The sequence below is a fragment of the Ambystoma mexicanum genome, chromosome 12 (genome assembly GCF_040938575.1).
Source record: "Ambystoma mexicanum isolate Mex_15411 chromosome 12, UKY_AmexF1_1, whole genome shotgun sequence".
NCBI classification, from domain to species: Eukaryota; Metazoa; Chordata; class Amphibia; order Caudata; family Ambystomatidae; genus Ambystoma; species Ambystoma mexicanum.
Genome location: NC_090936.1, coordinates 923362374 through 923379281, shown reverse-complemented (window position 1 = coordinate 923379281; position 16908 = coordinate 923362374). Strand labels below are relative to the sequence as shown.

General features: G+C 49.3%; 1 protein-coding gene across 1 annotated transcript in view; it reads left to right on the top strand.

Moving 5' to 3' along the window:
* Positions 1-16908, top strand: part of CCT2 (chaperonin containing TCP1 subunit 2) — a 404766-nt gene that overhangs the window by 147327 nt on the left and 240531 nt on the right. Inside the window, exon 4 of the mRNA XM_069629411.1 lies at positions 12913-13024. Coding sequence (XP_069485512.1) covers positions 12913-13024 — 112 coding nt within the window. The remainder of the gene's footprint in view (positions 1-12912; positions 13025-16908) is intronic.

Below are 16908 nucleotides of genomic sequence, written 5' to 3'. Positions count from 1 at the left end.
TTTGTCCCACATGTAGGCGGTCGTAATGCCACCCAGGAGTCCTAGATTGCTATAGGGGGGGGGGGGGGTGAGAGAAAATAACCAAAAAGGGGGAAAATCTTGGGTTTTTCAAAAAATGGCAATAAAATGATGTACAAAGAAGCCTCTGTTTTTTTCCTTGTAAGAGCTAGGAACAAAAGGTTTGCTGTGCTGAGTTCCCCATTTCATGGCTTTCAAGAACAGGTTGAGTGGAAACGAAATAAAATTATTTTGATGTGGTTCTCAACTGTTTTGTGAGAGGTAGGCGATTTTGGCCATTTTTGTCAATTGGACATGCATGGACGGAATGGGAGAAAAGGGTAGGAAAGCCGAATTGGAGGACAGAAAGACATATATTTCTGAAAAGTAGACAAAATTCCAAGTTTAGGAAAATGCCATAGATTGGGGGAAAAGCGGGAAAATGACCGAAAAAAGGTATCTTGGACATGGTTGGCTTGGTACGGCAATGGCTTCTATGAATTTTGAGAAAAGCAATGCTCTGCTACATTCCCCTGACTCTTGCAGTTGGGAAAGCACACTTTATTTTATAGTGTTTTACAAAACAAGCAATACCACAAGCCAAACACTGAGCCATGGTACGAGAGTTTTTACGCTCACGGCCTGAACAGATGCACTTTGCATGTGTAAATCGGGGAAAACCAATGTGGTGAGGAACGGCAAGCACACATTCTTTGAAAGAGCACAGGCAGACCTTTTCAAGGGTAGGTGAGTTGTGCAGGTTGCAAAAGTGTATGGTGCCTAAAGCAGCGACTAAATGTAGGTCACATTTGGGAAATGAAAGGGTTGTGTAACAAAAGGCACCAGCAAATGGGTCAAAACGTTATGAAAACCACACAAACTCAACAAATGTTATACCTCCCCGCATTCCCACAGGTGTGCCGATGAAAGCGGTACCTCACATGTGTGGGTGCATCTACCTGGGCGCCAAGGGGAAAACCTAAAACACAGATAACCCCAAGTCTGTTTCCACACCTGAATTTGACAATTTCTCCAGACAAGTGCAACATACAGATATGGGCCTCGGGTGTCCAAGCCACCAAGGAAAACTGGGAACCCCATGCATTTCCGAAAAGAGGACACCCGTGGGAATCCGCAGAGGTATGATTTTCGGAAATCCGCCCAGAATTTATTACCCAGACACCCCCGCAAAGTCCGAAATGTGGGGGGGGGAAAAACGCATTTTCCGCACATTTGACTCGGCTCGCCCATCGACACGCTGCCAACACATGGCCTACCGTCCCGCGTTCCCACAGGTGTCCCGATCAAAACGGTACCTCACATGTGTGGGTGCACCTACCTGGGCGCGAAGGAATAAGGCTAAACCACTGCTATCCCCCAAAAGGGTTTGGGGAGCCAACCTACAGATTTAGGCCTGGGGTGTTGCAGCCACCAAGAAAAACGGGGACCCCCATGCATTTCTGAAAAGACATCAGTGGGAATCCACAGAGGTATGACTTGTGCCAATCAGGCCAGAATTTATTACCCACAATCCCCGGAAAAGTCCGAAATTTGGCAAAAAACCCACAATTTTCAGACATTTTCCTTTGGTCACCCACTGAAACGCGTCGCCAGCACCACATGGCCTACCGTCCCGCGTTCCCACAGGTGTCCCAATGAAAGGCAGACCTAGTATGCGTGGGTGTCGTACCTGAGTGTGAATGAGTACATCATTTGCACAGCAAGTGGTCTTTAGTGCTCCCAGTACAGAGGAAAGTGCTGTCAGTAAGCCCCTTCACATGCACCTTTGCTCACACTTCTCATACATTGAAGTCACAATGCAGTCGGACAAGCAAGATGGGATTTAGCACAAGGACGAGCCTCCGTGCTTAGCACAAGGTGGAACGTCCTTGTGAGTAGTGATGCCACAGCAAGGCACCCACCGTATCACTGGCCATTCATACACCTTTCGTGTCAGCAGTCGCACCTCTACCAAATCACTTGCGCCAGAGCAAGCATATCTGCACACTTGTACCATGTGTCCGTGTGCACACAATGCAACCGTGTCTCCAGGCAGCATCTTTCACATCATTTTCCAGCAATTGCACCTCAACCGTTCAAATTCAAATGGCATGAGCCAACAATCGTATCTGCACACTGATGGCAAGTGCACATTGGCTCCCTTGGCTACCTGGCCTACAGGCGCTGTCTCTCGCACCAACTTCAAGTATGTCCATAGCAAGATTTTTACAGCACTCATATGTGCAAGCTAACACCCTCTAACATGCTACTAATTTCTGCAGTGCTGGGAAAGTGCATTCACAGAAATGACATGTGCATGTTCTATGTTGCTATACCTCACACACACCAATCGTATCCAAGTCATTCCTACAGAAGACATTTCAGCTACACCACACATACCACAAGTTACCGTAAAACAATAAAAAAAAAATGGAACCTTGGTAAGCTTTTATAAAGGTCTTTACGAACTGCGTCCAGTAATCTGCGATCCCACTTTCCTGGGAAAAGGCGATCATGGTGCCGATCTTTAAAAAGGGCTCAAAAGACAATCCCTCGCACTACTGCCCAATAGCCTTACTGGATTACATAGGAAAACTCTTTGGTGCTTTAATTCTGGACAATCGTCAAACCTGCATATCCACCGCTGGCCTGAGTGACCCACTGCAGGCAGGACGACAGTAAACCTTCTCGCCGTGACCGCACTAAAAGCAAATGTTCTAGAGGGCCGGCCAAAAATCTACATGGCGTTCATTGATCTAGTCCAGGCCTTTGTCTGGGTAGACGGAACTCTTCTGTGGACCAAACTACACCAACACGCCTGCCCCGCAGAGATCCTGGACCCCATTAAGGCCCTCTACTCTGAAACCTCGATGTGCATCCGCCTGAACAACCAAGGCCTTTTATCCTCCTGGATCGAGGCAGGAAGAGGGGTCAAACAAGGTTGCCTGCTGGCCCCCACACTTTACAATGCCTATACGGTGGACTATAAGGACTATGAGGACCGAGTACGTACATTCCCTCCGACATTGGGTGAGAGTAAAATATCAAGACTGCTATATGCAGACGACATTGTCCTCATGGACCTTACCCCAATAGGCCTACAGAGACATGCAGATCAGCAATTTAGATGCTTACCTTAAAGAAAACCATCTGATGAATCTTGAAAAAATATTGACATTTGGAAGGAGCACCAGGAACGTGGAGAAATTCTCATGGTCAGTGGACAATACTCAAATAGAAATTGTAAACAACTTCAAATATCTGGCTATTTTGAACAAAAGCAGTAAAGAAATACCAATGCAGGAAAGTATGACAAAAGCCCATCTTCTAATTTCAGTTTTGAGCAGTGGCAAACAAATTCGGGTGTTTCACATTGTCCCCAACGTTGATCTTTTATAAAATGAAAGTAATTTCTAGTTTGGCCTACGGGGCAGAAGCGCTACCTAACCTGCCGGCAAACTTCTGGCCAAGACTAGAAGGGCTTTATTGGAGAAAGGTCCTTAATCTACCGCAATCCCTTCCAATTGCTCTGATAAGGAGGGAGCTTTCACTTCAATCTCTGGGCTAAATAGTGGCACGAAATGAAACCATGCTCTATCGCAAAACCCTGCTTCCTTCGTCCTCCATTGATCCTGAAAGAAATGCACCAGGAAATTCAAACAGGGTCTTGCAAAATGCTTCAGGAATGGGCATTAAGAATTCATATGCTCCTACACTAGGTGGGTAGTTCTAAAGAGGAACTTTTCCACAATCCAGTAAAGGTAAAACAGCGCATCTTGGAGAGAGATTGGATAGACACGCTGGAAAAATCCTCTGCCACAAAACTGACGCAAGATCTGCCCCCTAACTTGACTAAGGTGAACGATCCAAAACCTTACTTGATAAAATGCCCGAACAAGAAACTTTGTGAGAATTTCTTGAGAATTCGCTTAAACGTCTGACACACAAGGGAAATCCTGGCAAGCAGGAATCAATCGGAAGAAAAAATCATGCCGGTTTTGCAAGCAGCCTGAGAAGACGGAAACAATTAAACACCTTCTGCTAAACTGCTCTGGGGTGACAGCTCCCTGCTCAATACAGCTAGGACACCTGTTCAGAAATGTGCACTTATGAGGATGAAGAAGAATGGTGGTGTCTGCTCGTGAGTGGGGATAAGACGTTGTGGGTCATTGCTGTGGTGGGATTCTTTCGAAGTATTGGTCTACTTATCTGATGGCTACGGCTCACAAAAATTCACCTATTTCCTGCCTGATGTGGACAGTCAAAGTCTGGCATCAGAAGAACTCGACAGAAAACCCAAAAGGATTTATCTAACGTGGGAAACCTGTCTTGTAAAAATTGTTTAATACAATAAAATCAAGTAATAAAAAAAAATAAACTGGAATTGCTCTGTGTGAACTAAGATCACTCTTGTACCTTTCCTGAGACTAGACCTTGCTGCTCTGCTCCCTCAACTTAATTGGGTTTGGCTAACCTGTTTTACCTGTTCACCATAATAGGGTGGCCTCACAAATTCCTCCCCCGGGCTTATTGTAGAACTCCATTTTAACATTCGGTTTGATTTTGTTGCTGCCAATCTTCTGGTACTGATTTCTTGGAGACTCCAGGTGGCTACCCACATCTGCAGGTTGAGGCCCTCCATTTTGGGACTGTTTGAGCTGTGTCACTACCACATCATGCAGTTTACTGCCAGGATCTTCCGCTTGACTGGCTTGCTGCAGGGGTCCAAGGAGATGCTGGGAGTACATCACTGCGCTGGATGTTAGTTTTGGATGTCCGAGGGTTCCACCAGCTATTTTGGAACAGTTTGCTGTCATGCTTTTGCCTTTGTTGGCCCTGGTGCTGGGAGCAGTCTGTGCTGGTTCTCCCTTCCAGGAATCTTATTCACTGGATCTTTCACTTGGCTGATGGATTGAAGGTAGATGTCCCTGGAAGACCCTGTGTACCAGGGATCCTGTGTTGAAGGGAACATTGTTGGTTCAGGTTGCCATGCCTGGGTACCGGATCCTGAAAACCTCAACTGCGGAGAACAGTTTTCTTGCTAGGGTCCCTGGTGCAGTTTTTGCGAGTCCACTTTCATGAATACTAGGAATAGTGATTATTCAAGATAGCCACTTCTGGAGGTCCCCCTTTTCCATGGTACCGCTGGGAGGTGATTCCTAACCGCATTTCCCCATAACTATATTTTTTTAATAAAACTGCAAGTGTATTATTGACTATAGGTGTGCCCTGAGCTCTTTGTCTAAATGAAGAAGGCTGTAGGTAGGTACAAAGTCTGGCTGCTCATCCATTGCTACCAAAACCTTTGGGTAGTTCGGGCCAAACCTAGTAGTTGGAGCCTTGTGCATCCAAGAATGAGTCTTCTATAGTGCAACCATAGGTCTTTAGTTGAACTACCTAACGTTATTCAATTATGTTTCACAGTGCTCGATCTAGAATTCTGGGAATCGTACCAAAAATTCGCCCTCACAATTACGACTGGCGAAAATGCTGAATTCTTTATTTTTTTTGTCCCACACCCTTATACCACATATATATGTGGGGGGTATAGAATATAATATTATGGGGGGATCTCCCATATATATGTGGTGTAAAGGGGTTCAAAAAAAGTCTGAGGGAGGCCACCAGGGGGCACAAGCAAGATGGCTGCCTGATCCGTGAGCTCCCCTGATGGCCCCGGGAGACTAGCGGAGACCTATAAGTAAACGGAACATTTGCCGCACCAAAAGCGGACCAATCGCCCCGCGACACAATCAGGAACCCAGAGATACCTACCCGGCATCTGAGGCTGCTCCCGCTGCCGAGCTTTACACCAGCGAAGCGGTGCGCCTCCCCTTCCCCCATCGGGACCCGAGACACACGCAGGAGGAGGGCCTCTTGCATCCCCGCTCTCGGCGGGAGACGGACACCTCGTACTGCACGGCACACCTTTTGGCCAAACCCCCTCCAGCTCAAGCACTCGGCGAACCCCCCCCCCCCCCCCCCCCCCCGGACATTGGGGCCGCGGGACCCACGGAGACCCTCCCACCCCCGGCTCTCAGGGAAACTTAGGAGGATCGCTCGGCCCACTAGGAGGCACATCAGGGGACACGCGGGGGCCCTCACTGCCGAGGGGGGGGGGGCTCCCAAGAAGTTACTTCTGCCCCCTCACGTTTACTCCTGTGGGGTCGCAAAGTCCCGGGCCTTCGCGGGAGCGCGCCCGGGCCCTTCCTCACAGCGGCGCCGTGGACACGCTGCGTGCCGGCGGCGTGCTGCCTGCTGGCCCGCTCCTCGGACCCTCCACCTACCACTGTGACCAGCTCCATCTGGGGTCTGGCCCGACGCGGGAGCGCGCCCGGGGGCCCCCATTGGCCCGCCAGCATCAGACAACGCAGCGAGAGGTGAGTGCCCAGGACCAGCAGAGCCCGTTCCAGGACCAGAGTAGGACCCACTACTCGGGGGTTTACTCCCGGGCTGCCGCCCAGTCCTGGCACCCTGGGGGGGACGCCATCAAAACAAACCTGGTCACGGTCTGGCCCCTGACAGCCCCACGATAGCTCCAGTGTATCAGCGGAGACCCCGGTCGGAGCACAACTGTCCAGTAATACGGGCCAAACACCTTCTCATAGGGCAGCTGTCCCTCTCGGGCTAAACGGGGGGGACTGCGGCTGGGGCACCGTCGAGACTTGGCGTGACCCAGAGCACCAGACCTAGTGGAGAGGATATCCAACTGTGCAGAGCCCCTCATATACGCTAACTGCCAACGCTGGAATACCACCGGGGACCCAGCCCTTGGAGTGCCAAGGAGTAAAACGTACCGGGGTGGCGGAACCCACTCTGGTGGGTGGACTGAATCCCCAACAAGTGCAGGCCCTTCAGACCAGGTTGGACGCCAAGTCCGGTGTGAGAGATCGAGGGCGAGTTCCGGACCCGGAGAAGGACCACTGGGGCTACTGAACGACTACGGAGACGGCAGGGGAGAGGCAACCCATGAGCTGGAAGGAAACCTTGGCGAAATACCAATTCACAACGGTAAGCGGAGGAGGGACCTCCCCCTCCGCCCAAGCCCCCGATATGAACGCTATGCAAAACATCCAAACGATCCTTGAAGAAATTGGGGGAATGAGAACGGACATGGGGGCTAAACTGGCAGACCTCCCTTCCAAAGTCTCCACCCTCGAGGACAGAATGGAGGGGGTAGAGAATAACCAGGTAGCCACCGCCCTCCTGGAAATATAAATGGAGGTATGATTCAAGGAATTACAGCAACGAGAGGGGGAGCTCCGTCGCATGGTGGACGGCATGGAGAACCGGTAACGGAGGACCAACCTCTGCATTTTCGGTCTTGCAGAGGTGGAGAGAGAGACCCCGACGGGGCCTAGAGGCCAAGGTGCAAGACATCATCAGGATCGGCCTAGGTACCGACTCGGGAGAGACGATCCTGATCAACAGAGTCCACCGGGCGGGAGGAGGAGAAAGGGGCCCACGCTATGTCCTTGCCAAATTCCACTACTACAGGGATAAAGGACGGATACTCGAGATGGCAAGGACTCTGAGAGACATGCAATAAACCAATTCCAGGGCGGTGATCTATCGGGGCCTGTCAGCCCTCACGGGCCCCTCCAGGGACTGGAATGAGACTGGCGGAGACACTGCCCGGGACCCCCGGGGCCCTTCCTTGGCCCAGGGGAAACACAAGGTGAAGGGCACACGGAAGTTCCAAAAAACAAGGCATCCGCCAACCGACCATGGTGATCGCATTGGGAAACACTTGTTCATACAGTCGGTTGGGGTCTCCCCAGTCCTGGGGGAGCCACACACTATTTGTTGAGGCCGCCAAGGTTGGCGGAATATTTGGTTCATTGATATGACACAATGTTTGAAACCGGTTGGGTGGGGGTATCCGGGATGGGGCTGGGATGCGGGGGGCCTCCGTGCCCGATTTAAGTCTTAGTTCATTCACTTGTGGCCCCCTCGATGGTCACCCGGGTTTGGCGAATGCGGAGTGGGGCCACTGTTGGCAAGGTTCTTGTTTATTGATAGCTGAAAATTGGAGGCACTTTTATGCTGGAGCCAATAGCCCACCGACCTCTTTTAGGGGTGGCGGGTTGAGGTCTCCGATGTTAACGGTCGCTCCCGGCCCGCACTCCAAGCCAAAGTAAGATGCAGGAGACACACAACAAGCAGTGTGTTGGGGGGGGGGGGCAGAGAATTGAGTGGGGGTTCCACATGGGGACAGAAATCCCGACTAGGTTCGGGAAGAGTACTTCAATAAAAAGTTGGAGGGTACGTTCCGTACCATCTAATCTCCCGGGGCCTGGGCAGCAGCCTTGGTCTTGGTGGTTCGTTAACCAACCCCGAAGCTTGTTGGGCAAGGGAGACTAACGCCTTACACAACGGGTAAGGGAGACTGGGTAGAAGGGAAGGGGTGGGGGAGGGATACAGGATACGAGGGCACCATACCATGGCAAGGGGACTTAATCCAATTGATGAAGCGGGGGGGAGCTCACTGAAACTCTACAGGGTGGAGATAGCGACGACCATGGCTGAGGGAAGGATCGGTACGCTCAACGTCAAGGGCCTAAACTCACAAAATAAGCAGTCTCTTACAAGCAACATGTTTCGTAAACAAAAGCTGCTAATCCTTTTCCTGCAGGAAACGCACTATAGGAGGGGGGCTGAATTGGCGATAAAGGGAAAGGAAATTGGTAAAAACTTCTGGGCCTTGCATAAATCCTCTAAGAAGGAGGGGGTGGGTATTCTCCTGGGTAAATCATTTCACCTCACCGATGTTGAGACGGAGAGGTTTTGGGGGTAGATTTCTGGGGATCAAGGGCCTGTCGCAGGCATGAGGGTTACGCTGGCAACTTTGTACGCACCAAACACTGGCCAAATCAAATTTCTTCACAAAGTCCTTAGTCATGGACGATTGGGCGGAGGGAGCTATGATCCTGAGTGGAGAGTTCAATCTCATCACAGACCCCCAACCAGAGTGGTGGCCGATCAGAGGGGTTGGGCCAAAAGCCCCCACCAGGGATAACCTAGCAATGAGGGACCTCCTCCAAGAATACTATTGGGTAGACGTTGGGCGGAAATGCAGGCAGGGCCCAGGGGGCTACACGTTCCACCATCCCCACCACCCCCAAACATATACCAGAATTGACTTATTAGGGGCGGAGGTTGGGAACCCTATGGTCGAATCGGTGACCTGGTCAGATCACAAACTTCTTGTCATGGAATGGCGACTGCAGGATACCCCGAAATCCTATAGATGGTGCTGTAAGGATACCCTCATGAGGGATCAGGTCTTCGGGGAGTTCTTACGGAAAGAAATAGAAGCCTACTTTAGGATAAATGATACTGGGGAAATCCCAATGGCCACAGTTTGGGAGGCAGCAAAGGCCACTTTCAGGGGCCTCCTAATTGCAGAGGGTTCTGCCAGAAAACGAGGGAGAGCGCTAATGGAGGCTAAACTCCGTGGGGACCTACGGGCCTTGAGGGCCCAGCTCACGAAAGACAACGTAGACCGCGAAAACCTCCTGAGTGAAATGAGGGACAAGAGGCAAGCTCTACATACGATCTTAATTGGGGAAGTGATCTAAAAAAATGATACACAAAGCAGAGATATTACGAAAAAGGGAGACAAGGTTGGTACCCTCTTGGCACACAGGTTGAGGGGAAACAGAGCGGGCAGGCGGATAGAGAAGGTCAGAGATGAGACGGGTAACGCCCAGTCAAAAACAGGGCCTATAGCCGAATCGTTGCAAACTTCTATATGGCACTCTACACTAAACAAAACGGCGAATCATTAGATGATATAAGATATCTCGATGACCACCCCCTGCCTAGACTCAGACTTGGGGAGGGAAACACTGGAAAAGGAGATAACCGGGGAAGAGGTGGAAGAGGCCATTAAGAAATTGAAAGTAGGCAAGACCCCGGGGGGAGATGGCTACACGGCTGACTTCTATAAGCAATACCAATCTGTGTTGATACAGCCGCTTACTTAACTCTTTAATCACATTAAAACCTCAGACACCATCCCACCGACATTCCTACAGGCCATAATCACAGTAATCCCCAAGCCCGGAAAGGACCCGGTGGAGTGCGGCTTGTACAGGCCCATCTCGTTACTAAATACGGATGCAAAGGTCTTTACTAGGATCCTGGCAACCCGCCTAGAAAAATGTCTTCCCCGATTGATCCACCCAGACCAAGTTGGCTTCGTGATGCACAGACAGGGGGCCGATGGCATGCGCAAAACCCTACACATATTGAGTTCAAAGGCAGTTAGGGGGGGAGGGTGCCCTTCACCTGTCCCTATACGCAGAGAAGGCGTTTGATAGGGTGAGCTGGGCCTTCATGGAAACTGTCCCATCATCCCTGGGGATGGGACCCAAATGGCGAGGATGGATGAGAGCTCTCTACTCTCAACCCTCAGCAAAAATTACAGTGAACATATGTGAATCAGAAGCTATCCCATTAGAAAGGGACACAAGACAGGGGTGTCCCCCCCCCCCCCCCTTATATATGCTTTAGTAATGGAGCCCTGGGTCATAGCTATCAGCCGAAACGACAAAATCCAGGGTATCAAAATGGGGGAAATAACCCTGTTTGCGGATGATGTCCTGCTATACCTCTCCAATCCATCTCAAGTCAGTCACATTTCCAGTAGGCCAACTCAAAGACACAGAGACAATATATTGAGGGTCTCCCGTTCTGTAAACAACCCGAGGGGTTCTGCCACCTGAGGAGCCAGATGCCTTTGGACTTGACCGACCTGTTCAAGGCAAACTACCCTCCTCTCTGGTTGGCGGTCAAACGAGCCCTGGAGCGCTGGACAATCTGGCCTCTCGTGGATGGCTCGCCTTAACTCCATCAAGATGGTGATCCTTCCCAAATTTTTATACTTGTTCCAAATGTTGCCGACCCAGATACCGAAGCCGTGCCTCCTAGGATTAAGCGGACTTCTTCGCTATCTTTGGGTGGGAAAATCCCACAGAATCGCCTATGATACACTGCCAAGGCCCAAGGACGAGGGTGGAGTTAATTTCCCTGACTTAGACACATACTACAAGACATCGCAGCTACGAATTCTGGTAGACCACTTGGTAATGGGCCCGAAGAAACAGTGGGTGGGACTAGATAATCTGCTTTTCTCCCCGGTCACGCTAGATGAATGGCTCTGGGTCCCAAAAGCAAGCATCCCGAAAAGAGTATTGAGACATCCAGTCCTAGGGGTGATATGGACCATATGGAAGGAACGGGGCTATCTTAGGTGGCTCACAATGTGGCCCTCGCCCCTGAGCTGTATCTGGGCTCCCCCACTCTGGGAAGGGATCAAAGAGCCACTGGCCTTCCAGCAATGGTACAAGGCAGGTCTTTGTAGAGCCAGACAACTCTGGACGGATGGGGGGGGGGGGTTCATATCTTTGGGGGATCTGAAGGACGCCCTGGGTCTTCCCCCTTACGATACTTACAACTAAAGGGTGCCCGTACCGAGAACAGATGGGGAGATACCCTCAGGAGGGATCTAACAGATTTCGAGAAATTTATCGCACATAAGGGGATGAAAGGGGTTATATCACGGCTCTATGGCTTTTTGCTGCTCTCCACCCCACGAGACTCCCTTCCTCCCAGACACAGTGGGAGAGGGACCTAGGCACCCCTATAACGGAGAAAAGATGGACCAAGATATGTTGGCAGGCCAACCGCTCCACAGCTGCGCCCCAATACTGCCACCAGGCCCTGAAGTTGGTCCATAGATGGCACTACCCCCCACAAAGGATAGCCAGAATGAGAAGGGGCTCTGATCCTCATTGTTGGAAATGACACAACGAAATGGGGGATTATGTACACGTGGTGGAAATGTCATGCTGCACAAACCGAGTGGAGAGAAGTCCGATCTTGGATAAAAGAGGTAGATGGAATGGACACTATCCCCCTGGCTAATATTGTTTGGCATTGAAGTGGAGGGGGGCCCGAAGGTGAAACGCGACCACATGCTACATGTCATGCTTGTTGCGGCTAGATGCTGCTGGGCCCAAAAATGGAAATCACCCCGTGCTCCGGGGGAGGGAGACTGGGTTTCTAAAATATGGGCAATTTATGATATGGAATTTTTGACCCACTTAATTGACGAATCCAAGTCCAATATTGAGGGCCTATGGCTTCCATTCTTTGACAAATATGGGAGAACGGCTTGAGAGACGACGCGCTCTGGACGGTCCCCTAGATGTGAACATTTTCGCTTGGACATTCCCGTTTTGCCTGAGAGGGACCTATTAAAACAGGAGTCGCAGTTCGCATAGCTTGGCCCTTGCGGATTGGGCATCTCCCCCCCCCCCCCCCCCCTCTATGGGGGGGCCACCTTGTGCTCGAGAGAGATAATCTTTGTGAGATGTGTTGAACCCTGCTATTATCATTTAATGTACCATGGTCTGGGAGAGGGAGGAGGGTGGGAGTGTAGGGAGGGGGGGCAAAAGTTGTGAACATTTATCTTTCGTTTATGTCGCAGGATGTATTTTTATTCATGACATGACCATAAAAGCTTAATGAAACTAAATTTTCAAAAAAAAAGTCTGCATTTTTGGCCGTCGCAATTATCACATAGATCCGAATTCTGGCTTGACAATATTCTCATTAGATCTGTTGGCTTTATCCGAAAAAGCAGACCTGTTTTAGCTGGCTGTCTATCATTATACCTCCAGCAACACTTTTGTACATTTAAGTGTTGCGTAGTCTGGGGGGTGGGGGGGAAATGTTCTTGTAGCAAGGTATAAAATGTGCAGCGTTAACCTATAGATCTCCTAAATCTCTAGTTTATAGCAGTGCAAAAAGCATGCATGCGTAAAGTCAGTCCATTGCTTACTTTTAAGCTGGAAATATTGACGTCACATTTTGGATTTCTTTTTGTATTTTCTTTGTATTCAACAGGATAAAATACTTATAAGCAGTGGACGAGATAGCTCTGTGACAGTAACTAATGATGGGGCCACCATTCTCAAAGCTATTGGAATAGACAACCCAGCTGCACAAGTACTGGTTGGTGAGTTCCACAAGCTTTTCTTAATTTCATGTTTTGTAGTTGAACTCAGTTGTGAAGATGCTGAACTTGACTGCGCCTGCTTAGCTATGATATCCAATAACATGAAGGCAGTTGAATACATGTCTTCAATCTTAACAGTGGTCTGATGTGGGTAAGATGTGAAATTGGAAGGTACTACTGTGGTCAGTAGTTTAAGGATAACTATTCATAGCAAAAATTCTAAGCATAACTCCTGTGGCAGTATTTCATGTTTAGTATATGGTTCCATGGTAGCCCATTTCCTTCCCTTATTTTGTCCCTAGCATGATTCTGTCATCCTGAATTTGTCAGGCGTAGGCTGATGGCAGGTATTAGTTTTTTCAAGCCGATTTACATTAGTATCCCAGTATACATTATTGGTAGCCATTGGGGTACTGGTGTATTTGTTTTTCGTCCTTTTTTGTAAATTTTCTTTTTTTTTTTAGCCCTTTTCTCTCCCATTTTGTTTTTGCGCCATCTTTTTCACAATAAAGGCACAAAATGACTGTTCTACACACACACAGGGTCGCTTTGACTCTGGCCTTGCTCCACCTAATGGGATTTAGGCTGGTTTAGGCCAGTCTCTAGCCGTATGTCCGCCATTATAAATCCTGTGGGGGTGAACCTGAAAGTTTGCCCACAGGTGTGTAGGTATATCTAGGATTGGCCCTGTAATCTCTAGTAACAGAATTCCAACCCAGTCATGGAGTGGAGCAAGAAGGCAGTGGGCCCACCTCCCCTGCCTAGTCATCTTCATTTGTCACACTGCACCCTAAGTGCAGTGACACATGGAAACATTTTAGGCTGTCCCAATGTTTAAATACCTTCTCTGGGATAAACTACTGTTTCCCAAGTAAAGTGAAATAGATTTAGCTAGTCTATTCAAATTCCTAGACCCAGCACACCCTGTCTTACGATAGTGCTGGAGGGGTTACTTAGTATCCCCTGTGTCTAGAAACTCCTGTAGCAGTCAAATGCTAGCCTTTCCTCTCAAAATGGCGGGTGGCAATGGTTTTGCAACAAACTACCATGATCTTTCCCGACCGCGAACACCGCTAGCATTAAATCGCGGGAGCCATGTTTTTCAAGATGGCCTCTGAGCCCCCTTTATTTAAATGGGTCCCGGTCTTCTTTTTTTGCCATTTCTTTTTGGAGAGGTCCTTCCAGAGTTTGTCTCTGCGCACCAAACCAGGTTTGGTCCCTTTGTTCCTTTGGCGGGCTTCAGGAATGAAGACCGCCTCAAGCGCCTGAGTATCTGGGGTGGGCAGGAAGGGAGGGGAGGTGCCTGAAACTCCCTGTGCTTAGTCTCCTAGGAGACCGAAATGCACTCTGGCATGATTGTCTGACTGTTCGGCAAGGACAGTCACCCTGCTGGGTGAGTGAAGTCTAGGCTGGAATTAATGGGAGAGAACTGAATAAAAGGTGAGTCTCTTGGCTTGGAAGGCAGTCCACCACTGGAACGAAAGAACCGAAGACAAGCTGGAAGAAGACAACTGCTGCAACTCCCGGACCATTCATTTGCCCTGTGAAGCCCTGCTGCAGGTCCGAATCGCCAAGTTCATCTCAACAGAGAAGCCCTTCAAGGACGACTTCTTCCTTTGAGTTGGTGGGACCAATCAACTTGACACTAAACCACCTGGATACCCTTCTCGCAGCTGGTTGTATTTTCCTCAGAGTGCTGCAGGAAACCGAATAACCAGGGAGCGGGACACTAGTTTGTGTGCTTGACTACAGCTACCGCAATTGAAGTTTTTCCAGTTGCCAGCTTTTTGACCAGTCTAGTGCAGTGCAGGAGTCTCCAGACGCCCTCCCTCTTGTCCCCACGACTGAGGCTCAGGAACAGCGAGGTCTGCAGGAACAGACTCTGCATCTTTTTCTTCATTGTAAGGTATTGTGAAAACCCGACCGAGAGAACTTACCTCTCAATGCGAAGTGCTTGGAACTTCTGCAACTTGCAGGTCTAATCAGCTTGTGATCCAACATATGATTTGTTCTTTTACAAACTACTTCTGAGAACTTTGGCAAAGAATTTTCCGCTTAACTATCAGACATGCTTTACCCTAAACAAGACTTTAGCCTAACCTATTGCATTGAATTGACTCCTCTGGTGAACTCACCATATTTGCACCGTCTAAGAATAATTGTGATCTTTTTATTAACCTATGCCTTTTTGCTCCTACTTCAAAGTAGTGTAAATGCCTCAGACGTGCAGTGTAAAGTACTGAAGTATTTGTGTGTGATCCTCTCTGATCAATGCTCCCAGCTACAACTTGGGTCCTTCCTATCTTCTATCTCCTTCTCTACCTGTGGTGTTCCCCAGGGGGTCTAACCTCTCGCCCTGGCTTTTCAACCAATACCTGGCAACTCTAGCCTACTGAATTTCAATTTTCTGCTCAAATTTCCAGTGCTATGCTGACACGCAACTCATTTTGAGGCTTCCTTCGGCCACCTCCTCTCCCATCTCCGACTGCCTAAGCGCCATTCAAAATTGGTGTGCCGCCAGTTATCTTTGTTTAAATGCCAACAAGACAGAGATCCTCCTCATTGGTACACCTTCCTCATCATTTCCCCGCACTCTGGCCGGCCTCCCTCCTGCCCCTACCTGCGAGGATAAGAACCTTGGTCATATTTGACTCCGCACACATCGGACGTCTCTAAAAAGTCAAACTTCTTACTGCACCTCCTTTAGAGGTACTCTTCCCTTCCTTTCATCAGAAGCTTACTGTCTCCCAAGCTCTGATTCGCTCTAGCTTGGACTACTAACAGCCTCTTTCTAAATCTACCTCCCTCCGCTGTCTGCCCTTTACAGCTAATCCAGAACAGGACTGCAAGACTTCAAGTCCTGAGATCGTATCGCTCCATCTCTGAAATCCCTTCATTGGCTCCCAGTGGATGCAATGATTGAATTTAAAACCCTCTGCATTGTCCACAAGGCTTTCTGGGGCCTGGGTCCACAATACCTTCAACTTATCCCTCCGTAAATACCTCCCGTCACTCCTCTAACTCGCTCAAGGTCAGTCTTTTTTCAAAGCAACGAGCTGTGGGTAGTTCTGTCTTCGGCTGAGGCCTCCCTTTGGAACTGCCTCCATGCCACCTTGAAACTTGAGGAGAACTATCTTCGGTTCCGGAAGCTCCTTGAGACCTTCCTCTTTGCCTCTGCCTTTGCAACTCTTCTCCCATGCTGATCTTTCTCTCTCGGCACTGTGCACCTGGCCACCCTGTCCTTCGAGCCCAGGTACGTGCTAACCCTGCACTGCCTCCGGGCCCCACCCTTGCACTGGGGCCTGTATCTCTACCCATACAGTCCCCCCACCCAACTCCTTCTGCACTTATCAGATACACCCTATCTGACTAACCCAGTACTTTACCACCTACCAGCTGCACTACCACTATCACCTTTATTTATTTGACTTATTTATTCTGCTCTCTCCTATGCTCCGCACTTTCCAATGTCTCCCCTCTTCCATGCACTTAAACGTTCTCAATGTCACTGGGGCTAGTAAGATTGTTGCTTTTGTTTCTCCTTTGTTCCCCTCCCTTCGCCCGGTTACCCTCAAACACCTGTGTACAAGCGTGATATAAATAAAATCTCATATCATATATATTGCCTCCTTCTAGTGAATGTTTTATAACTGACTGAAATTAAGTGTTTTACCAAGAACCCTTGAGTGTAAGTATATTTGACTACTTGTGATTGTAGACCTGTGTAACATCATTACAGCTCACATTCCCCTCTTGAGATAAGCCTGGCTGCTCAGCAACGCTACCAAAACTGTGTAGTACAGACTTGTACTAAAGGTTGGTTTTGCTTACACCTGAAGTACTAGTTGTGTGTAGTGGTCCCAAAGGGTACTGCATACAAACTT